Here is a 25733-nt window from a genome sequence, read left to right on the forward strand (position 1 = left end):
GACACCCAGGGAAAGGGAAAGTCTTTTTTTGAAAAGCTGGAGTGCAGAGTACTCCATAAGTTGTATACGAGTGCTTGAGTCACAATTAATATCATTGATGAGATTTCCCGAAATGTGACAGACCAAGCTAGTTTCCTCTTCTTTGAAAGACCGTTGAAACACTACCCAGTGAAATGAATGGCTGTCCCACAAGCTGTGATTATAGTTCCACTACTTTAAAGCAATAACTCAGAAATCCTGATGGAGCGACCAGACAGTCGGCATCCATAACATGGTGTCTTTTGAGATAACCCTAAAGGAAAGCTTCGCTGAAAATTGCTTCAACTACTGCTTTAATGCCTCACTAGTGCTCTATATTTTACACCGTTACTCAGTCACACAGACTTTCATCCTGCCCAAACCTTCGGTTATAAATATAAAATGAGAGGTTTTTTAACCTTCTTCTTTGTTCGGTGTATTGGCGGGTGGCAACCGACATCAAGGTGCATTACCGCTTCTATTATATCCTCTCCCTCTTTTCTCTGTTCTCCTTCCAAGGGTTCATGGTTCCCTTCTTCTTTGTTCCGTTGATTCTGTTTTTTTAACCTGTTATCCAGCAGCAATTTAAATCTTCACATTTTCTTAATTTAGTGCTGCCCTAGGATGAGACCATCTTTGTTCGTGGCAAAAGGCTTGAATCTAGTATCCTCACTGCTTTCAGCAACAACTCAACAAGCATGGAACAACCTTCTATGCCCAATTATATCTACCAATGAAGCATGGTGAAACTGATCAGTTTAAATTCAAACATGCCTTCAGGACCTTAATGTCCTGTGATTTTCTGGTATTACACTCAAACGGAATTGTAGGTATTGTACCTGAATCTATTAAATTCAGAAAGATGCCATTTTGTAATAAAATTACGCTAGATACTATTGTCCTGGCCTCCAGCGACACCGTAAAGAATCATGGATATGCCTGATCTACACCCGCTGCTCCAATTGTTCTTCTTCTTATTGTTTTTATTATTATAACCAGCCCTCCTACCCCACATTCTGTCTCAAGCAGATGGCCACCCACCCACAGCCCGATTCTGTTCAAGGTTTCTTCACCATATGTCATCACTTTCTTTCTGAAGAATAAATTGATTTAGTCGATTCAACGTTTGCTTGAAAACATGTTGCAACTGTTGCAAATTATCGGTCATGCCGGTCATTGCAAGTGTTTAATGTTGTGCTTAAAATGCAAAAGTATATACCCCAAAGTGAGACATAGGTTGTTCATTTTATACAGAAAAATAACAATTACCTTCAATCTTCAAAACTCCTCTTGTATAAAAGATAAGCATGTGGTGCTGACTGCTGAAATATGCTGTTCTGTTGCTCTGTTCAAACCAGTTTCCCACTGTGGGAAATATGAAGCAGGGCCTCAGATGAGCAGGGCAGCAGCTTAATCATTAGGCCTGATGGATGAGGGCCCGAGCTGGGCAAGGGGGAGGGGGGGAGGGATGGAGGAGGAGGAGCAGCATTAGACAAGAAGGATGGCGAGGGATGGAGGGTAAGTGGGAAAGAAAGAGTGGTTGAGAGAGATTTACAGGAGACGCGGAGGAAGGAGACCGATGGAGGGAAGGATGAACAGAGGGGAGACATGCAGGCGGCCACAGAGGAGGATCCGTCCAACAAATTACCTTCTCCTCCATTACAAAGGCTGTCAACCTGGATGCCTCTGTCAGCTCTCATACATACTCATGCCAAGTCTCTGTTGCACACACGCCATCCACAGACTCCCACGCATGCTTCTCACCAAACGCACATACAGCTTGTACTTGCTTCAGTGCTTCCTCAAGAGTGTAAACACGTGCGTACGCATGCGAGCCCACTCCACCTCCTGTAAAGAGGTGATAAAGGAGCTTGTCATCACCGTGATGCAGACTCCTGCTGCAGAAACGTCACAGCAACTCCAGAGCGTGTCAGACAGAAGTGACTGTAGCTGTCAGCCACGCGTGGTTTATGGCAGGCTGTTGTAAACCAGGCTGTTAGGACAGAACATGTGGCCGGTTGGCTGACTGGCACCGTCAATTGATTGACTGATCACATGATTGGCTGCATGACCTGAGAAGGTGTCATCACTCTACCTCCCATCTGTCTCTCCTTACAAATATGATGGATGGTCTGTATTCATATAGAGCTTTTAGTCTTTCTGACCACTCAAAGCGCTTTATAGTACAGTTTTTCAGCCATTCACTTCTCTATGAGAACGGCACAGCACTAAGGGGCAATTTTGGGGTATGTGGAATGGGGAAGACTGGGATCGAACCGCCAGACTTCTGGTTAGAGGACGACCCGCTCTTTTGAATATTAATAGGTTAACCACAGATCGAATGCTCAGCACAATGAGAGGTTACTAAGATTTCCCCTGAAATCAGTCACTAGCGAAGTGGACAAGAGGACAGATTTTCTTCTCTTTTTTGAAAAAGAATTACTTCCAACAGGCCGGTCATGTTTTCCCTGGTGTTTATTTGTTCGCAGGATTTCACATTCATTTCCAGATGGACGACCACAAAACTTGGCAGTAGGATGTGAGATGGCTCAGCGAAGAAACTCACAAAATGTTGGTGTGTATCAGGATCAGAAAGCGGATCCAGGAAATTTTCACTTCCTTTAACATTATGTGATAGGGCGCCTTTTTTTTTTTTTTTACATTTCCTCGGTGCAATTTGGTGCAGGTCCAATTAAAAATCTGGCTCCCGTGAATTTTTATGTGGTTTCATAAGGGAATTGTCCGGGTTCTGTGAGGAGCAGGTGGACCCAAGATGCAGAGACAGAGACACTCCAACAACAAGAAAGTGTCCTTTTAATGGAAAAAAATCAAATAAACAAAAAAAACAACTAGAAGAAGATATCAAAAGTCTAAACTGAAAAACATAGATCACACAGGGGGAAAACACTAGGAACTCACGAGAGATGGAGATGACGCCGAGGAATGACAGGCACAAGAGACGAGGCCTAAATGATGATGAACCAACAAGAACAAAGGGAAGCACAGAGACTTATATACACAGGGAAGACAATCACAAGGGCGGGAAACAGGACAAAGACAGGAAGTCAAGGTGGAAAACACAAGGAGCAGAAACTACAAAATAAAACAGGAAACAGAACACAGAGAGAAAACATAAATCTAAACACAGAATGGAACACAGAAAGAAACAGAGTGGGCAACGGAGTCGGTCAACATGAAACACATGTACGGGTCGAATACAAACATAAACAGAGGGATACACACGGAACACAAGGAGGTCATAACCAAAACTGAAAACACTCTTCATTAAAGAGGTGAGAATAAACAGTCCAAAGTCATAATCATGACAGGAATACCGCGGCGGAGGTATGCACTCTATTGAGCGCCATTCTAATTTTTTTTAAATAGTATGGATCCTTTATATCTCGTGTCTTACTTTTTATTTCCTGTTGAATTCCTAATTGTAATACTTCAAATAAAGCATTTAAATAAAATCCTGTGTGACTTATGCTACTCTTGGATAAAACTGCAAACCTTTAACAGCTAGTGTCCACTTCCAAAGGGCGTGGATATATCTGGAACATAAGTGATTGGGACTGTCTTTGAAGAGTGAAAGGATGTGTGTGTTGAGGTAGTCCAGGCTGGTGTAAGGGCCAGTGAGTATTGACCTATTTAACAGTCTGATGCCTGTTGGATAGAAGCTGTTCCTCAGTCTGGACTTCACACGTCTGCACCTCCTGTGTGTGTGTGTGTGTGTGTGTGTGTGTCTAGTTTAATATAAAAAACATGGGTATAGTGTAACATACTTACACTTAGACCCCGGAGAGTGTCAAACTGTTTTAGAGCTCTGGTCCTGTGACAAAGTTCAATTCATTTACACAGTGAGGGTCGTGACACACACTCCCCTGGGTTTTGTAGCAGCTGAGATTATTCAGTACTATTCACACCTGTATGCTTGACTTGACTTGCAGATGACACTTCCTCTAGTGCCCTCGATACATAAAATACATAATACATGTATTTACAGGCACCAGGATATTGTATCAAGCATTTTAATGGAACAATTAAAGAAAATGGATAATAGGTGGAAAATGATAAAATCTTCATTTCAACATAAGGTGATTGCAGGAAAGCCTTTTCAGTAGTCTAGCATGTGTTATTGAGCAGAGGTTGTATGCATTAAGTGTGATGATGAACAGATGGTAATGCAAGGTCCTCTGCTTTAGGATTCATATAATGTCCATTTAAATTTTCTTAAAGCTCAAGTCTATTTGTACAACAATTTTGAAAGTGGCCATGAGACAAGATAAATGTTCGTTACAGGATGAAATCTGTGTCCTCAGTCGAGAGCAGCTGTATTTGTTTGATTAGTTTGATTCATCCGTCCATATTGGTGAATAATAATAACACAGTGAATGGAGAGACACCTTGAGACTAAGCTTTAATGTCACAGGTCTGATACATGGATAGAAACACCACAAATGAGAAATTGCGGCTGATAAGAGGTGGGGTACATTGTGGACAGGTCACCAGTGTATCCAAAGGCCAATACTATTTACACTCCCCTTCACATCTACCCTCAATTTAGAGTCTCCAGTTAACCTAACCCCAATCTGCATGTCTTCAGAGTGAGAGCAAGCTGGAGTAAACCCACACAAACACGGGGAGAACATGCAAACTCCACAGAAAGAGGCCCCAGTTAAACCAGGAGTTTGAACCAAGAGACTTACTGTGAGACGGCAGCCACTGCACCACTATGCCGCCCCTGTTTTAAAACTACATCCTGGCAAATTTACATAACAGCTGTGATTAGGGCTTATGGCAAGTATGCATCCATCGGCTATTTTATAAGCTTGTATCATGTACCGCATATGCATGTACCAATACATTGCAAAATGTACAGTATTAGTACATAATTGTGGTGTGTCCTAAATAAGCATTGTAGTTTTTGTAAAGATAGACACAAAGGCAAGGGAAATAGAAAGGAGACCTACGATGAGAGACTTTTTAAACAAGAGGAGACAGAGAGGTGAAGCTGGGAGGGCAGGGACTGGGTGGTGGTAAGATGGATTGTGAGGTCTGTATCATGCAGGTGTCTGGTTATCCTTCAGTGAGTTGTTCCCCCTTGTTTGACGTGCACCACCTCAAAAATCGAAAAAAACTCTTAACACAGTAGTAGTACGAGTTAAGAGTGCTGCTGGGTTTATGTTCGAAATGCTTCTGTAGACGGTAACCGTCTATATTGTTTGTTAACTATTGACCCTTCAGAGAAGTCTGCGGGGCCACAGTGTCTCATGAGGGAAAACCTCTTATCTCTAAAAAAAAGCTCCTTAGGCGTTACAAGCAAGAGCACAGAGATAAATTCAATCTATCAACACACAAGCCGAGGCTTTGATCTTACTGGATGGAAAAGCCTCTGTTTTCCCGCCTCCTTTTCGCTTTGGTATAATCTCTACTTTATGTCTCCGCTCTAATGTTCCCCTCTTCTTGAGCATTTATTGACAAGGCAGTGGGCATGGTTGGAAGGCAGTGGCATAATACAAATCAAAAATAAAAGATGAATCTAGCTTTTAGAGCATGGTAATCATATTACAAATACTTTTAGAGGGTGACTACATGCTGGTCCTGGGAATAAAGTAGTACGGCTATACAATAGTGAGATTAACATTATAGATGATGCACTTTACAAAACACAACACAAAAGCAACACTGGGCTCAGTTGATTGGGTTCCTTGTACTGGAGATTGGTGGTTTTCTCCTGCTCCTCATCTATGATTCCAGAACTCTTATCTTCAGATTTTTACATCTCATCAGCTTCACACTTGATATGTGTGTGAAGGGCCAAAGGAAGTGCAGTGTTGAATTTGGTGGGATTTGGACACGTGATACATTTAATATTAATACATTTTGAATAAACGGGCGATTAGGGCTGTGAGGCAGCAGCAGCTGGTAACATAAGCAACATAAGTGACGCTGTCTATAACGACAACAGGACTTTCACGACCATGAATTGTCCAGTTTGGGTTTTTGTGTGGAGTTTCAGTTAACTTTGCATAAACAGGTGAAAAGCTCTGTGTGCAGCAGCAGCAGTGGAGCAGCTTCAGGTTTCTGTGAACTGAGGCATGCAGCCGGTCTTTACTTGCCACAGCTCAATTACTGCAGGTCACTATAAGAGTTTAATAAAGAAAAGCTGCACTCAGTATTACCATTACCAAGGCCATGCAAACGGTAATGTAAGATCCAACACTTAAGTGATAGTAAAATGATGCATTACAGTCAGCCGTGGTTACAATTAGTGTCATTTTACTTACATTTGATAGTTGCCAATCTTGATCCCATATTTACAGGAAACACGTTTTGTGCTACTCAGTTTACAGTTTAAGTACATTCACCTGACCTTGATGACTATGAACTGCTCTGGTTTAGAAACTAATCTTTCTACCTTCTAAAATTTGTAAAAATATCAGAGTAAAATCTGCCATATTGAATGATCTGTAAAGGGTCAAATTTAGTTTTACATGTATTGCTTGTATTTATATAATATTTTTTTATGCAGATGACATAATTCTGTACATCATATAACCTCTTACTTTTCCCTGTAAACATCCTTATCAAAAGCAGATCTTTTGACCCTACATTTACCAAAGGGAGCTGACTACACCAAGATTGCACCAATGTTATTACCATTGTAAGAAACAACCCTCTGCTGCACACTGATTGAAAGTGTAATTGCTCGAGACTTTTGGCTCCTGGTTCAGACCTTAAGTAGAACGTCACCCTCAAATTAACTTTCTGCCCAGGAATTCTGAACTTCCCGTCATGATTACATCTGATGGTGTTTTTGTTCTTGGAGAGAAATGAGAAACAGAGGTTAAGTGAAGGATTCACAGAACTCATTAAAAAAGGCAGATGAGCAGAGACCAAAGAAGAAATGTGCTAAATACTCCTCATATCCACCCACTTAACCATCATGCATCTGATTCTTTTCCCAGAACAAGGGGTCTCTCATTAGTGTCAGCTTCTTCTTCCTGCCCTCTTTGTTTCGTTGTCATTTCCTGTCGTGTCTCTTCTATTCTTTTCTTCGTCTACTGCTTTTTTTGCCCGTGTCTGGCTATTAGCACATTATTTGCTTCTTTATAGGCGTAATTCACCTTTCCCACCTTTCTCTTTCTTTTGGTTAGATTATCCATCCCTCCATTTCTTTGAAACTTCTCTCCTGTTTGCACCAATCAGTTTCTCTCTGGGAGGCATCTGGAGCGTTTCGTCTTCATCACCTTCATCTCTACTTGCATGCTTATCTGCCACTTTGTCATCCTCCCTGTTTCCCTTTGTCCATTTCTGGCTCTGTTTGCTCTGTTCCCATCAGGCCCTCCTCTCTCCTTGTCTATTTTCTTTTTTTAAATCTCCTTATCGTTCCATTTGTGCTTTCCTCAAAGCCAAGGACATGAAATCAATTTCAATGATACTTGTAAATTGCTTGTAAATAAGCTTCCTCTCTGTTCTCTGTCATCCAGCAGTTATCGCTGACTGGATCTGCCACTTCCACTCAATACTCATCATCATCATCAAGAAGAAACTGCATAAAACCCAGACTGACAACCCCTGTGAAGCCCCTTTTACACATAAGCTGCTTCCTACCTCTGTCTGCTGCCCCTGGCTGCTCCACCTCTCGTCTGAATAATGAAATCAAATCAAGTTGAAGATGAGGAATATTTGAATGCCAATCTCTTTAACTTTTTGACAAAATAACACAAGAAGTACATCGATTTCATGCAGTGATTGGCCAGGCATGCTGAGATGGAAGAAGCAGATCTGAAGTTCCCTTTTTTTTTTTATTGCACTTTAGGCAATGTTGAGTGCAACATTATGAATGCCTCTGAGGAGAACCAGCCTTCTCAGTGTTATGTCTATTTTTACTGGATGGACAACATAGCTTGTCAATACAGTCTATGACTGTTATTTGGCAGTTACAAATGTAGTTATGATTATTATGAGAAGTTTTCCAAATCAAGATCATTGACAAACATTGACCGTTTGTGTAGGGTTAGGAGACTTGTTACTGATCACAGCAAGGGACTAACATTAGAGGGTCTTGACGCAGAACCATCATAATCAACCATTATATGAATGGTTTTATTAAACAGATACCAATGCTTTATTTTACTTGAGTTCTCAGGTAGGAACATAGAGTAATGAATTTTTAATATTACTGATTTTGCATCTGGGTAATGTATATTCTATACGTTTTGGAAATGTTGTGTTCTTTCCCTCGCAGGTAATTTAATTACTCTAGATATATTTTATATTCAACACACAGGCACTCTCAAACCTCCCCAGTTCCATTGTGTATGCCCAGCGGTGTGCAGCAGGGACCAGTAAAGGAGCGTGCCAGGGCTGTTGGTCTTTCGCCTAATCATTGCGAGCCTCGTCTTGCTGGTGTCTGGGGAAACCAACTTGCACACAACGTCATGCTTAAAAAATTAGCTACACAGAGTACGATGCCCACTGAGAGACATTGAGAGAGGCCGAGGGAGCAATGGAGACAAGAGGAGAGCGAGAACAAGAGAGCGAGCGAGGGAGGGAGAGATACCTGCTGTTGCCACCTGCCTCCCTGAACCCTCCCAACCGAGCTGTGTCCAAAACTGCACTTGACAAATGAGTACAGGGACGGAGAGCATAAGCACAGTCCCTGAGCTACAACACTAACAATGCACATACACCATTCCATGGAGAGGTAGGGGTGGGTGGGTGTGTACGTGTATATATGTGTGAGTGTAAGAGAGAGACAGAGAAACAGAGAGACAGAGAAGAAGAACACATTGTGCAGCAGAATAGGAGCAGAAAGTGATGTGTGAAAATAAAACCATAAGGAAAAATTCAAGTAAATTCATTCAACATTGCTAAATTGATTTTAAAATCAGATTCCTGATTACTCTGTATTGCATTTCAGACCACACCTCAGAGATAACAAACGCGTGTGACAGTTAATGTCCAATGCCAGCAGTGATATCAGCGACTCGAGTTTTCCCCACACTATAAGACGGGACAGCACCTCAGCATTTTGCTGCGGCACCAAATGAAATGAAGTCAAAGTCAAACCAAGATTTACAGCTCTGGAGAGAGAGAGAGAATAATATGTTGCCCGATTTTTTACCTTGAAATATATATTTTTTAAATGGGGTTCATTTAAAATTTCAGGATGATACAGTTAGATAACCATTGATTACAAATATTCCGATATGAGAACTAGTGATTATGGTTTTTCGGTGTCGTATTATACATCATTTGCTTACTGTGGCTTTTTGTCTTTCAGAGTTAATCAGACTTGAAAGTGGCTTGTTAGTACAGAGTCCTGGACTTAGCACGAGTTACGATCAGATATCGGACAAGTCCAAAAATATACCTCATAACAGCCATAAACAAAACAGTCAAAATGGAAATTCACACTTTTTCATTAGAGATCTGTCTGTTGGTAAACTGCAGAAAAGCTTTTCTCATTCACCACCATTCAGTTGGTATAATAAATTACAACCTTTTTATGGGCTCTCAATTTTGAGAGTCAAGTTCAATTAGGTTGAACTTCCCGATGCCGGGTGACTTTTCGTCTGGGACACAATATGCCCTTCGTCACTGAAACAGAGCACATTTCTTACTTTGTTGTGTCCTGTCATTACTTGTAATTTGCTGGTGCAGTGCACCAATTTCCACACGGGAATAATCAAGTTGCCATGATGCCATTAAGCAGACAAATTAACTTGAGATATCTTTAGATTTGACATGGTATGTTGTGTTTATTATGGATAAAATGTATATGTTGGCTGGTGTGGGTTGTTTGAAAGGCAACCGCTTTTAAGCCAACCAGAATTCACTTTATACCGTCTATTTTTAATTGTCTTTTTTGTGTGTATATACATGCATGTGAAGTATAAGTGAAGGGAGCAACATTATATATAATGTTTTTCCCCTACTGATAAATTATTATCTGATAAGTCGAGTAAATACCGAACACACACATACACCACAGGAGAGGTCACACCGTCACACAGAGGACCTGCTCCAGATGTAAATATACAGTATTTAAATATAAAGGGTAAAGAAAGCAACAATGTGTACAATTTAGATGATTACACACTTTTGAAAACATCACTAGGATTATTTTGTATTCAGGTTCTGGAAATAGATCCCTTTCACCTTAATCTTTCACACTGAACCTTTAACGTGCACAATATCATCTCTGCCACCTTCCATTTGCCCTTCATCATGACCTTTTGTGTCACTGCTTCTCGGCCTTGTTTGTCTCTCTCTCTCTCTCTCTCTCTCTCTCTCTCTCTCTCTCTCTCTCTCTCTCTCTGTGTGTGTGCAACCTGGACAAATAACATCTGGCACTTTGCCTGATCTCCAAGGATGTGATGATTAAGGCCAAACGACAACCCTATCTCTCCTCTGTCCACCATGTCTGCCACCTTACTTATAGAGACACACCAGCATTCCCATCACAGCTTTCTCACTAGATGACAGTAAATAAACCTGCCTTTAATATAATATGATACAAATTGTATTTTTGACTTTATACTGATATATATATATTTTTCAGTACCATACAAACAATCTCTGTGAAAGCAGACCCTACAGAGACAAACCCACACTAGCCCTTTACCTTGTTTTGCCTGTTTACATTGCTGCTCCTGTTTGGTTACCTATTCAAGACAACTTCTCATTCCTAAATGCACATTTAGTTTGGTTAACCACATGGTTTTCACAGCACAGCGGCAACAAACTTCAGCCTGAGCAGAGATTCAATCAGTCAGAATAAACGGACACACCTGTGCTGTGATCACAGGCACAACAACCTGACGCCACTGTTCATGGCACTGGAAAAAAGGTGCTGCACAGATTGTAGCATACGATGTAGTGCTACACCATCACACAGCATCTCATCAATTTAAGAGTGTAACACACAGACAATACAGGGGCCAGGATGGTGAGAATAGGATGAACAACTGCTGCTTTTGTGTAGCATTTACACATATTGTAACTGGGAAATAGGCCAGTGCTACAGAAAAGAAGTAAATAAGAATGAAGCACAACATGATTTATTAAATTAACATGAATTAAACTGTAACCATTTAAAAACTGGAGGTCGTATGTTAATAAAGAAAAAAACACATTTTGGCCAGCTGAGGTGAATTTTTGAAAATACTAAGAAAAGGGGGGAGTTGAGGTGTGAGTGCGGAGGGAGAGATGTGAGGCCAATATACTGAAGGAGGAGAAATGAACGGGTGTTCGCTGCAACAGTCGCAGCAACGGCAGCTGCGACAAGATAGTTATTGTTGCGATTTGCATCAAAAATCTCGGTCCTTTCACTCTGATTCATAAGCTGGAGTCAAATCTGAACACACATTCTGCATGATTTACACTTTCCAAGGATACCATTAATTTCCAAATGTTTATAATTCCATTTTGACATAATGACAAAATGAGCATCTAACAACATGAGAATTTGATTAATGATCAGATTTTTATATTTTTGTCATTATCAAGGTAATTAGTTGAAAGTTGTCGGGACACCAATTGCTACATTACAAACAGGAACTGCCAACAGGGAATTGGGCACAAGAGTAAGGAAAAACTACCTAAACTAACTAAAACAAATATTACGGTGGAAAAAACATAGAAACCTCAGAGAGAGCCACCGGTGAGGGATCCCTCTCCCAGGACGGACAGAAGGGCAATAGATGCCACGCAATACATACTTTAATTTGGCAAAAGATCTATGTGGTCTGATAAGAAAGTAGCCATTAAGACATAATCATGACATAAATGTTGACGGTAACACTGGGTCAAAGAGACAAGAGAACTGTCACCATTAGATTCCCCTTAAGTATGGATCTCTAATGTTTTGATTTAGTGCTCTACAAATGAAACAGAATTGAGCTGAAATATCATTCTGACAACAAATCCAACAACTGATATGTTGGGTTACAGTGATCACACTATGTACAGAAACATACATGAACATAAGTTTAGATTTCACATACATATTTCCTCATTACTCCTGAAAGAGCTGTTTTTCAATTAGAAAAATGTGCATTTCAGAAAATGCCCAAAAGACAATGCCCCTCTTGTGAGAGTGTGACTATTATCCCATGAAGTTAAGTTGGAAATATTGGGCATTATTAGAAAGCCAGTTGCAACATAGACTATGATCACAAACCTTACAAAGTATAGTACTACTTTCAACACAACACCATTTTTTTCTAACCTTAACCAAGTTCTAACTTTAAGCAAAACATAATCTTTAAGCGATTCTATTCAGATAGTGTTTGTGACCTGAACCTCACCAAACATACACCAAGGTGTCAGGTGAATGCAGTTACAAATGGATGGTCATTTGTGGGAAAAGTTGTGGGAAGAATGCAGTCTACTGTATATCAGCGGTATCAATGCAAAAATCACCAGTGGTCCTGACCTACAGAAAGCCCCTGAACCTCAACTCAGTGGATGTCAAAGATGACAGTTGTTTAAAGCAAGCTGTACTGTAATATAGATGTGTTTAGTCAGTAATTGTAGTCTTTGTTTTTCAGGTTATTGCCAAGCTTCTTCTCCATGTTAGGTGAGGGGTTTTGCATGAAAGAAAGAACATCAGAGAAAAATGAGCTGCCAAGAATCCGCCTTTTAGCCAAGCAATCACTGTCCAGCAGGGATGGGATGGACATGAAGGTCGCCTGCACAGTGGACAATAACAGCCTACACTGTTCAGCGAGCGCGCGCGGCTGTCTGCCACGCTACCGCACGCACACGCACACACACACACACACACACACATCGCTGAAAGCCCTTTTTTCCGATCTTCTGACAGAGCTAAGACAAAGTAAGCTGGGACCCTTTGTGTAAATATTGAAGCAAAGGAAGGAGAAATGTCACGTGCATGTCAGAACCTTGTGCCTGCCTTTAACCTTTAATGTTAAAGGTACCCTGTGGTGTTTGTGACCACCAGTGGTACCATGAAACAATGTTTTCATTAATTTATTATACATTAACTTCCCAAGACAGTGTCTATAAGATTTTCTCTCTTTTTCTCTCTCTCTTTGACACACAAACACACAGAGACACAGACTCAGCTGTTGTCTCTGACCCGCTACAGATTAAATTCAGATTTTTTTTAAATGACCCCTCACTTTCAACACTGATCATCAAAAAAAGATCGATACTTTCCTTAATGAGTTAAATCTTTCTTCAGAGAGCGCTCATTCATTCATTAATTCAGCTAATCCAGACGCTGCTCGCCCTCCTCCTCTCTCTCTTACACTGACACACACACACAGTGTCATCGGACACACGTGTAAACTCAGACTGGGCAAGAACAACAGCAAGACAATGTGTAGAGAGCCGGAGGAGATGGCGGGCCTCGCTCAGTTTGGCTGAATTTGCTTGGCAGTGCACAGTGTGAATGATAGAGACACCGAGGGGAGCAGAAAATTACTGACAGAGCCAGTAAAAACTGTAAAATATTACTTTAATAATTATATAACCAAATTATTTAAACAGCATTTGTGTAGGAATTATTCAGTCCCAAGATTTTGGATCAGCTTTATATAGTAGTTAGTGTGGGCGGGGCAGTGTGCCTTCAGTCGGTAGAGCGAGTTGAACATGTCTTCTTCTACAACCTCGGATAAACCACAGCAGTGGTCGGCAACTTGGTTAAACGTCACTGCCACATCGTTTGGATAATTTGATTATTTTTTATTTCACCATATTGGACTGACACAGGCACAGACGTACTGACCAGCTACGGGTGCTGATCTCCACCATGACAAACACGTTCACAAAATCTCTTCCTGTCTGGCAATTAAAAGCACAATGTCCTTTTTGTTGCGGCAATGCTCAAGCAAATTGCGGAGCTTTTGCTTTGAAAACTTAACACATTTCTGAAATGTAATATACACCTAAGTAAATATTTCAAACTCATATATTAACCACACAAATGAAAATAATAAAGCAATTTCAGTTGCATTTTATGAAAAAACATTGATACATTAATAAACAAACATTAATAAGTGACAGTATATTGTAGAACTGTTTGAGGAGGACTCACTAATTACAAGGAATAATTCTGAAGCTGCTCTGGAGCATTAACACAGGATCGGACAACAGCCATTCCAAACAGGCGGGTTTAGAATTGGCACTGCACTACTATGATACACTGCAGAAAGAATGTCCAAATAGTTAGCACCTAAAGCACAAAAAGAAGATCTCTCGCCAATTAAACTGCGTCCGTCTTCTTCTATACACTGTACTGCTGTACGTAATACAAGGCCCTTTGTTTGAGACGGTGGCGTTGAGGAGGTGGAACTACTCAGTAAGTTGATCCGTCTGCGTTAACAGCTTGAAAAATGTGGCAGTGCAGTTTTCCTGCCAGGCAGTACTTGTACACTAAGTGTACTTTCACACATGTGAGGTAAGGACACACCAAAATTAAGCGTCTTCATTTAGAGCCGGCTCTCCATAAAAGATAATGAAAATGTCACTGTGCGTTATGTAATTTGTAAACTGTGACAGCTATTCTACAGTGGCAGCAACTGTGGTGAACTGGTGGCATTTATAAGCAATGAGAGCGTTCCTCCTAACTGTGAGGGCTATTTTAAAAGAGTCCAATCTGTTAGCTGAGATAGAGATCCTAATTTGGCAACAGCCCATGTCAGCAGTGTATATTTTATCGGACTTTTACCCAGTCATTGTCGGAGAGAAAAGTTCTAACTTGCGTTGCAAAATGAAGAAAACAGGAGGCTATTGCTGTGTCTCAATTCACTGTCACATGCAGTGCCCTTTATGTAATTGATTGATGGACTCAAAACGGTCAAAGTTGAGCTCAAGATGTTGGAGAATTCTCACCCTCAACCCGCACCATCTTGGCTCCACGCGGCTGAAGGGGAAGCACCACCAACGTATTTATTTTTAACTTGTGAAAAAAGGCAGCAAATGATGATAGCACCAATTTCCATGTTCCATGTACAATGTTCATTTTTAAGTGAGCAAATTGGCAATTCTTGTGAATTGCACAATGATCATGTTTGATATCTAACACCAACCTGTTTGACCTCCGCAAACAAAATGGCTTTCTTCATCAGATCTGTTGAGTTAGGAACTGAAAGTAACATCAGTCCTGACTGTCCCTGCACAGCCTGTTTCATCTACACACAATATAATCAAACACTATTAGGCTTCGATTGCTGCAGCTCCAATGGATGGTGCCTTTTCTAATGCTTTACTTACCTAATGACCCTGGTAATTTCATCTGCCACACCAGCTGATCGACTGACAGCGGCTGGCTTTACAGTTGCCTAGCAGCCGCGATAGGACGCTGCCAGTGCTTCACCACAACTCAACACAAAAAGCGGTCAAACGCTTAAGATTTTCAAGCAAAAGAGAGGACAACCATCTCAGGCAGGTCTGAAGTAACAATAAACACTGGTGAATAAAGGTGTCTTACAATGAATAAAATGAATGGTGCTGTTTTCCTTCTTTGCTCATTGTGGCACTGTATTAGGACATTTTATTAGCTGATGAGTGGGCACGAGGTCATTTCCACTGTGTTTTAAACTTAAACGTCCAACAGAAGTGGCTACGCTAGCGGACGTTAGCATTTCCGACGGTCTCTGAACGCACCTCGTCGGAATATATCAGCGAACATTTAGGCTTAAGAAGGACTCACCATTGACTTCAATTGTATTGGATTCTGCTCTAACAAAGTTTACCCCCAAGACTCCAGAAGTGTTTTGTGGACTCAAACACTACACCCATCCCCCCCCCACAGTCTATTTTTTTCCATATTACAAGTTTTGCTGCAGTTTTGCTATATTATGCATTGACACGTCTCCATTTCACTTATCACTTTGCATATGCCAATGTACAGATGGAAACATCTTGCTAAAGAGCCACTGTCTGGACTCTATTCTTGTGCATGCGAGGATTTGCATTTTACATAATGTTTTCTCATTTTCCCCTTTCCTTGCCTTTTACTTTCTCTGCACATTAAACTGTGAGATACTGGTTTATTGTTGAATGATTTGGAAGGCACACCAGTCATAGTGCAGGTCGAAGTAGGGATAGTCATGGTGGTCCTACCTTCGCAATGGTTTCATGGAACTTGAAAAGTGGGTCCAGGGTCTCTGGCGATTCCACAGAAAACTGGGCCTCTGACAGGAAACCGGTGTTCTGAGGTGAAAAACAGAGGAAGAAGCAACTGTCACGTACATGACACCACAACAATATCATTTATATCCCTGTGATGTCTCTTCAAATCAAATCCTTATCTCATTCAGAAATCCTTTGTCATCGAGGGACCACAGTGATTACAAACTTCAAACACGACTCTTCACTCTGCTTCTTGTCTTTTATATTCTAGTTTGTTCTATTCTGTTCTAAGAGATGAAAAACAACTGGAGTGACCTGTCAAGCTTTTGACAGGAAACAACACTAAAGGCTCTCAAGGCCCCAGAGCTGCCAGGACGTTTTGTACTGCTGTCAAATACGCACATACACATGTGCACGCACACACACCCACACACACACAGTCACACATGCTGACACAAAGTCATGTAACCACGACTGCACACACCCCAAAAACTACCTTAGTGTCGCCTCAGCATACTTTTAGTGTCCCAAAACAAAGCACTGCATTGTGACTTCAAAGCTGCGGTGTTGCCTTTGTAGAGGAATTGGTTTTTTTGCTCTTTTTTTCCCTTCAGGGAGTCAAATTAAGTAGCAGACGAAGAATATCAAAGGTTCAAACACTAATTTTCTACTCAGTGTAGCCTGCAAATCAAGTAATAAGTTACAACTTCTGTGTGACTTCAGAAACACTGTTACTGCCTTATTAATACCCTTGTTTACTTTGAAACTATCAACCTGCTAGGTTTGTTAAAATTAAGCTTCTGTATAATAATAATAATAATAATCATAATAATGTGTGTATGTATTTGTTGAAAATGGGCTTATGGTGTGTATGGCGTTGATTGTATGATAACATGTTGAAATATTGAAAATCCATCATGCAAGACTAATTTTGTACATTTTATTAAAGGTACATTAAGCAGGAGATTCGTCCTCCTGTGATAGGAGAGTTGGCCGAGAGGCACCTGGGTTTTGTCTGTTCTGTTTTCAGAGGAACTGGCCACTGGATATTCACATGGTCATTATAGTGTTACATGAACACCAGACTCTATATCGATACTGGTTCAAGAAATGCGGAAGTTGTAAATTCCTTCTGAAGGCTAAAAAACACAGGGTTGAACAGGCTAGTGACAGGAACTGTAATTTCTAACAGTTGCAAGTGTCCATATAGATCCTTTGACATACTCATGATGAAAGTAAAAGTTTTGAAATAACTGTTTACAGAACAAGTTGCTGGATGGTGCTTGTTCTGATTTCTTGTTTGATCAGCCCACTACCCTTAAGAATTCATTTCATATATGAGGATTCTACACCTCAGCAATGAAATATCTTCACCGGCAGTCCAGGAACATGAGCTTGCACTCTTTTGCAGACATGCAGTTTCTGCTTTATACCCGACACATGAAAAAAAGTTGGTCCTGGTATGTCTGAGGATGATAAATACTGTATTTGTGCATTTGTATCAGGACATATGTGAATGTGTATAGCATATACCATTTATACACATATTTATATATATACTATATATATGCTTCATATATAAAGAAATGATACAGTAACAATGGTGTTTACCACTCTAAAACATCCTGCTCCAGTCTTGGTAGAACATTTTCAGGACTACCGGCTCCTCTCTCTGATGCCATTCACCATCTTTGTTTATCAATGTGCACATTAGCAGCTCGGCAGCTCAACTAGAGGACTTCCTCAATGGGCATGACACTTACAATACATGCTGGACCAATCAGATGAGACTGGACCTGCTGGCCAATCAGAGCATACTGCCCTTTTCTGGCGATTGCGGGCAGGAGCTTATTCTGAGTGTGAGAGCTGAGAAGGAAATTCAAATTATGAACCCCCAAAACAAGCAAACTATGTCCCCTTTAAAAGGTGATATATATATATATGATTTCAGTGCCGCCAAACGCGACTATTCACCCAGTCCCCAAGATCTTCAAGCATCACTGCGTTGAGAAAACTAGAGGTTAGCTTTACTATGCTAACTTAAGTAGAAGAAACAAAGTGACAGTAGTAGAAGCAAAACAAAAGTTATCACTGGTGATTTCCCCCACTGCAGACAGCTTTTGCGGAGTAAAGGTATGACAGCTGTTAATGCTAACATTGGCTATGAAGCAATAACAACAACTTACATGGCCCCTTTAAAGGACATAGTTACATGTCTTAGCCATGAACAGAAGCTTAAATGTGCACCCAACCAACAATCTCAACCAGTCAATATGGAACATATGGGGAATTAAAGTTTTAGTTAATAATTCACATATTCATGCTTTCCAAGAAGCTCCAAGGAGAAAGTTTTATGAAGCCCTTTTGTGTGCTGCCTCTGAATAAATGTGTGAATTATTGAGCGTAACATCTGCCGAAATGCGCCCCTGTTGTGGATGTCAAGCTGAATATCGGCAGCGTTTCCAAAGAAGAAGCGTCACTTCCTACATTTAGAGCAGAGGAATTAGAACCGAACCCGTGGTTACATCTGTGGTGCAGACTCTCAGAGCGATGGCTTCTAGTGCAGTTTGAACTCAGGGGATTTCTGCAGCTGTCCTTCTCTGTGGTCAAGCTGTGTCGAGCTTCCAATGGCAAGAGAAAGTAAGTGAGCATTTTGAAATTACCTGCAGTTTCGTAGGATGCGTTAAAATTTGGTCAGCTATTTATCTTAGTTACAACTATGAACCAACATAAACTGTTTGAACTAATAACTAACATCTCATTCTATTGTTCTTGTCTATATTGAATACATCAGTCAAACGTGCGACACTGTGAGTTGAGAAAACACTTTGTTAAAACCCTCTGCTACATTAACAAAAGCTAATTGATGCTAATCAGCTTAGGCGCATGGTGTTTGTCTGGGGTTGTGACCGAGATGAAGATCAGACCAGATTTTATGACCAATTAATAGAGAAAATCTAGCCAACACACTTTTTCTTGCCACTATATAGATGCGTGGTTTAAAATTAGGACCACTGATGGTGCTGTACATTAACGTGATTAAAAGATGAAGTGGCCCACACACACACACACACACATACAATGGTACATGACATGACCATTAAATCTGAGTTTTCCTCCAATAAATATGTTGAACACTGCACTGAATACGTTATATTCACAAATTTTTATTATGAGTATTTTCTTTCAATCACTGAAACAATCTAATATTTGTGCTCATTTCCTATTTCATTTCAGGCCATCCTCTACGAACATAAATTCCCATAAGCACGAGACTGCCACTCACTCATGTGATAATGTTGCTTTGGATGTGTAACAACCATGTTTATCTAAAGTGACAATGATGTCAGTGTTGGGTTCACAACTTATACACACACAAGCGGTCAAAGGTTTTAGTACGCTTCCATTTTAACAGCTGGTATTTAAATTGACACAATTCAGTTTCTCTGTGTTTCTGAAATCTAAGTGAAGGATTTATACAGAGGTGGCAATTTCCTACAAAAGAAATCACTCTACTTGTTGAACTACATCCAGCAGTCAGATACACTTGTGGTGTTCTTTCCACAATGGGAGTCACAAACTGCTCAGAAAGTTTGTTCTAAAACGATTGCATTCATTCTCGCAAATGATTAACACTTTGCAGCTCGCTTTGCTTTCTCTCTCTGTCCAGTTGAAGTCTGGAGAGTGTGCAGATCTTGTGCACACACACACACACACATGCATCCACCTGCAGAGCCTTTCTCCTCAGTATGGTACAGTGCCATTAGCCATGGATATGTGGTGCTAAGCAGCAGGTCGAATCAAGCACTCTGTTTTGTACTTCACAGGGTCAGGATGAAAGGTTGAGGGAGGCTGAAGCCTAAAACAAAGCGAAGGATGACGAGGATCAAAGATACCGGAGTTCCATTCACTTTGTACTTGGATCCGTTTGTACCACTGAATAGACCCCGCTCTTCTTTCTCCATGCGGACCCTGTCTGTGCCTTGATCTCAGCACTTCCTCTTACCTTTCCCTTTCTTTTTCTTGCTGGGTATCTTAATGATTATTCTCTGACCAAAAATACTGCCATGGATTGTTTTTTATCAAATTGATGATATAATGAGGTATTTCTTTTAAATTGTAATTTTTTTTTACTCATCTCAAAATATTATACCTTGATAATTATGGCATGCAGTGCAAGCTTCACTGGTAAGGAATGAATAAGAGTGCACATGTTCCATCCAAGCCTTATCGTCACGGATTTGCAGTTTACCACATCAATTATATGTTAGGATTACTCTCAGTTTAGAGTTGTGGAGTGATGTTGAATACACAATGTGAATATTGTGTACATATTCAAAAATTAAGTGTAATTTTGACTCATTGGTTAACAATGTTGCCATATAGAAACCAGGGCACTTGCTGACTAGTTTGCATTAGTTGAATGCATCCTATGTAAGTGTCTCTTTGTTTGCATGTTGCCCATTGTGTGTAGAGATAGGAAGCTGGGTGATGAGTGTCCATCACCTGTGTGGTACAGATGGGACTTTATGGTACAGGTTTTACCAACTCTTGCCCCTGACTCCTGGGAATTGTTCAGATCAACAGTTTTCACTATGATTACTTTTGAGGACCTTGAAGAAATGTGGATCAGTATTTTTGGCCACTTGGGAGCAGAAGTAGAACAAACCTGTTTTACACACTAGGACATGTTGCTGTTGATACGGCTAGCATGCCACGTTACTAAATATACCTGCCTGTTTATACATCCAATAGACACAGCACAACATTACCATTCATCTGAAGTCCATTTCTGGTAACAAATCTGTCATTCACTCCCCTCTTAGCTCTGTTTTGGTCTCCACAAACTGCTGTTGTGACTATTTCATATCTCTCTTGCTACTAGATGCTCCTGTGTTTTCAGCAGCTAGATGCAAATGTTATCTATCTGCAGTTTATGCTGCGTTTGTGGCACAGAGGTTTAACAGAGAGCGATCAGTACATTAAGAAGCAACAGTGATCAATGAAAGATCATCAAAAGAGTCTATCACAGATTTGGGTAGATTGTCTTATAATGATTTTCGGTTAGTCATTATACGTGACCACTTTTACTTAATATGAAGAAATTTGACCCATTATATAACTAAACACGTTAAATAGTGCAGCTAAATCAATGCCACTTCTATTTACTTAATAATGCTGCCTAATTGTTTAACTTAACTAAAATGTCCTCATTGTAACCAGGCATATGTATACTTACCTTTATACTACATCAAAGTACCAAACCTCAGCTTTTATTTTAGTAAGTTTGCATCAATATAGAAAACTGCGTGGGGGATAGAGCCCTTTCAACACACAGTGCATAAAGCTTGGGGTTTTAATTGGACACTTGGCTATAAATGTTTCTTGGGCTGCTGTGTGTGAGCTTGTTCACATGAATAAGCTCACACGGGGTTCAAAATTGACTGAAAGTTGCCATGGACAGAAGTGAGGTTGCTTAGAGTATTATACTGAGGGTAAAAAGCAAAAACCCATCAGAGAAAATCTTCACATTCTGAAAAAGAAGCAAACGTTCCCTTGGAAAATAGAAAATGGCAAATAACTTGATAGACGAAGGAGTGTGAGTCTTGTGAATGATGGTGATGAAAAACTTTTTTATGACTGCATAGCAATTAAGTCAAGAAACATTCAAGAGAACACTTCATGACCAGAACTGCAGAACATTCATCACAGGATGAAAACTCCTGATGAACCTTAAAAGCAGAGGGTCAGGCCGCAGGTGACAAAAACAGAGAGACTGCGAAAAAATCAAATTGTCTCATGAAAGAAAAATCAACCTCTATCATAGCGATGATGAAGAGGAAAGTGTGGAGGAAAAAGGGAACAGCTCAAAGCAACCACCTCTTATGTGTCAAAGATTGTGTTGCATGAATGACTCCAGTGGAAGTGAAACACCGGCGTTTATTAATGATTTCACTGCTGACGGAGGCAATAAGAGGAAGACAGAGATCTTCAGGAGCATTTTGTGAGCTCAGATTCCGTTTAATTTTCTAAGCTCATTTGACAGAAATTAATCATTTAGCAGGACAGCGATCCGAAGTCTACAGTCAAGTAGGTTGACTATAAGTTTGACTGCAGTGTTCCACTTGCCCCACAACAAGGCGAGAGAATCACCACGGAAGATACAAAGTGTCTGCTGATGTCTGTGAGTCCAAGACTTCAGGCTCTCATTGACAACAAAGGATTTACCACAAAATAATAAATTTGATGATTCTGTTTTACTTCATGTATATCTGACAATTACCCTAAATTTTGGACAGCATTTTTTCAAAGGACTTTATCTCTTTTCATCTAAAGTATTCATTATTTTTAATTTAAAATTGAATTTGTTGAAGTAAAGAGCCTCAAGAGCAAATAAGTGTCGCTGTGCAAATGCGTCTGGACTGTACACTTCTTCCAGCAGTGTTGGCATTTCACAAAAAAATTAAGCCATGCATCATGTCGCAAAAAGTAAACATATTTAAAATTTCCTCAAGTTCTACCGCTGCAATCTCTGTCTGCACATACACCCTCGGCATGTCCGTCTGACGTCAATTAAAGGATAGACATAGTTGTATGCCATAGAGAGTGTAAAAGCTCTGTGAAACCACATTCGTGGCCAACTATTGACCCTTGAAGAAAATGTACTTGTGTAGTATATTATAATATGAACATTTAAACATCTAGAAGTGTTCTTGATCATGCTAAGAAACCAGCCCTGCACCTGTCTGTTAATACATCTCCGACAGCTTTATTTGCCTCCAGTATGGTCTTTATATTAATAACACAGAGGTGTAATCACCTTCAGTAACAATAGCAGTTCTGTGACAGTTTAATATGCTCAACCAGCTCTGGTCTGAGGCTGGATTGGAGAGGACGCCCACCATTCTAGATGATTGCACTCGTCCCTCTGTCCTCCTCCCTCCCTCTCTCTCTCATACACACACACGCAAAAGGTTTACTCAATGTTAGCCTTTCCGATACGCTTCGATATTAGGTGCCTCCTGAGCATGAAGGACAGAGACAATATCATTTGACCAACAAAGATAATACACTTATCACTCAAAAATGTCCTCGATTAAACCAGATGCCCTTGAGGAAAAAATAAACTTACTGAATTTTGATTAAAAACCTTAACTCCTACTCTGCAACCTATGGGGTAAGTCGAGAGGACACTTTACATTCAGATCTCGCAATGAATATAATATCCTGTATCACTCCGATTAACAATGAAACCTCTGAGCTTCATAAACCTAGTATAATATCACTATTACCTTTTTCTTTTACAGGTGAATAGAGGCTATAAACCTGGTAATGTTGGGTCCTCCCTGTGCATCATACAGTAGCTCCACAGCCATTACAGTCAGTACCCTCTCTGCAGCCTTGTACCATCTATAGACAGTATAATACAGTTGCAGCTGAATGTTTGGAGTGCGTGCAAATGGGCATTGTTAGGATATCATTACATAGTGTGTGTGGAAATGGTTTCGTTTTACTAAATATTACTTTTGGCACCAACACTGCAGTTTGAAATGGAATCCCACAGACTCCAAATGGGAGAATCTACAGAGAGGCAGCAATGATGCAAATGTACACACCAAACAAATGCTCTCTGTGTAATGTTTTCACTGATTGTAATGCTTTGACTACCCACAACCTCCTCGAGAACCGGAGGTTGTGGGTTTTGAGAAGAACAGATGAAAAACTGAATTTTCTGGCCAGTTAATGGGTATCCTGACAGCTAAAGAACATTGTGTGTGTTGCTATGATTCCCTTTCTTGTTTTAGGCTGTACTTTATCAAGCACAGTTTCGACAGGGATAGTTTCTTTGTTTAAGGAGAGCCAGGAGAGTCTATTTAAGATGAGGCAGTATACTGGCTCTTAACGATTAATTGCATAGTTTAGGTTTCCTTTAATTCACCAAGAGTGAAGAGTGTGTAAAGTGTTGGGTTAGGACCAGGTCTGTGTGTCCGGGATTTCCGAGGCTTAAAGGGTTAGTTCACCGAAAAATCATCCACTCACAACAATACCGATGGAGGGGTTGGTGAAATGTTTGAGTCCACAAAAGACTTCTGGAGTTGAAGGGGTAAACTTTGTTGGATCCAGATCCGATACAATTTACTTGCACTTCAGACGTAATAATACAACAGAAAAAACACAACATGCCTTCGTACTGCTTGTGTGATGTCATCCAAGCATCTGCAAGCCCTGACATTCATATTCAACTCGAAACAAGGTCATTTACACCGTGTTTAAGCCTAAATGTCCACTGGAAGGGGCTAAGCTAGCGGACATAGCCATTACGATGGTGTGTCCGAGGGTCCGTGAACCCACCTCGTAGAAAGATATCACGCCAGTGAGGCTCTTTACTTCGGCAAGTGAGTCACCATTGACTTCAATTGTATTGGATTCCCTCACCAGATACTGTTACTGATACTGGCAGTGTGTCAAACCCTTCGAACATTTTAAATGAACTCTCTGTCAGATCTGTTTTCTTGTTTGGTCGGGTAAACACGCTGCCAATAAAAGTCTGGAATGGACTTCTCTGAGACTGCCTTGGAGGGCAGCCTCAGCAAAAAACCCTAAAAAGTGCTAGTTCAACATTGTGCGGCACGATGCCATTGTTTCCGGTGCGAGAAACAGCTGTGCTCTCTCTGGCAGCCGTGGAAGCCACAGCTGCCCGAATATATGCTGACCTCCACAATGCTGAGCCAATGGGACTCTGGCACTGATGCTGGGTGGGAGTTCTGCAGTCAAATCTCAAGGGTGACAGGAAAAATCGGAGGATGTTGGGCTTCTCTACGCTATTGCAAGGTCACAACCTTATGTGCCTATGTGATTATGTCTGCTGTAGAAATACAAATTAAGTGAATTGATTCCATTTTATATAAGTTATATGGGCATAACTTACATGTGATCCCCATGATTCTCATAATGTAATGATGTTTTGCAGATCACTCTGTGCACACTCTAAATCTAAAATATGGTTAACTTATGACGTATTATACAAGAGCTTCCTCACATTTTTTGCAGAGACAAACTGTTAATTTTACATGATGGCTGGTAATATTACACGTTAATTGTTGGCTCAAAGAACTGGGATAAAGGAGGTCAACGAACAATATCAATTGGCTGAGGAATGCATCTTAGGTTGTTGATTTATATAGCACAGAACTTAATATCCTCTTCTTGACTCTTATCTTTGTTCTTTCAATAAAGTGCTGTGAGCACACCTTGAAATAGCATTTATTGTATCCATTTGGTAAATCCTCATCATTAAATCTAACCTATAAGAAAAAACAACATATAAAGGACTCTTTGAGGTATTCTTTTGACAAAGTGATGCTCGCAGTGTCTGAAATCATTAATGAATTGTTTATATGGCAGAGAGTGTTTCCGTAGAGAGCTCCCGTGACAACTGATGAAAGTAAGAGCTGAGAGAACAGGGGGTGAAAACAAGCATAAAAAATTCACAGCACACTTCTTCAGCACAGAAGCAACACTGCATCGATGCATTACTCTGGAAGAGATACATTCAAGTGTAGATATAATTTGACAGGTTTTAAGAGGGAGGTGGCACAGTT

At 40.5% G+C, this 25733-nt stretch overlaps 1 protein-coding gene across 1 annotated transcript in view; it reads right to left on the minus strand.

The window, feature by feature from the left end:
- LOC118121298 (inactive N-acetylated-alpha-linked acidic dipeptidase-like protein 2) overlaps positions 1-25733 on the minus strand; it is a 162823-nt gene that overhangs the window by 58615 nt on the left and 78475 nt on the right. The window contains exon 6 of the mRNA XM_047342998.1: positions 16123-16212. Within this exon, the coding sequence (XP_047198954.1) occupies positions 16123-16212 (90 nt within the window). The remainder of the gene's footprint in view (positions 1-16122; positions 16213-25733) is intronic.

The sequence above is a fragment of the Hippoglossus stenolepis genome, chromosome 14 (assembly GCF_022539355.2).
Source record: "Hippoglossus stenolepis isolate QCI-W04-F060 chromosome 14, HSTE1.2, whole genome shotgun sequence".
Taxonomy (NCBI): Eukaryota; Metazoa; Chordata; class Actinopteri; order Pleuronectiformes; family Pleuronectidae; genus Hippoglossus; species Hippoglossus stenolepis.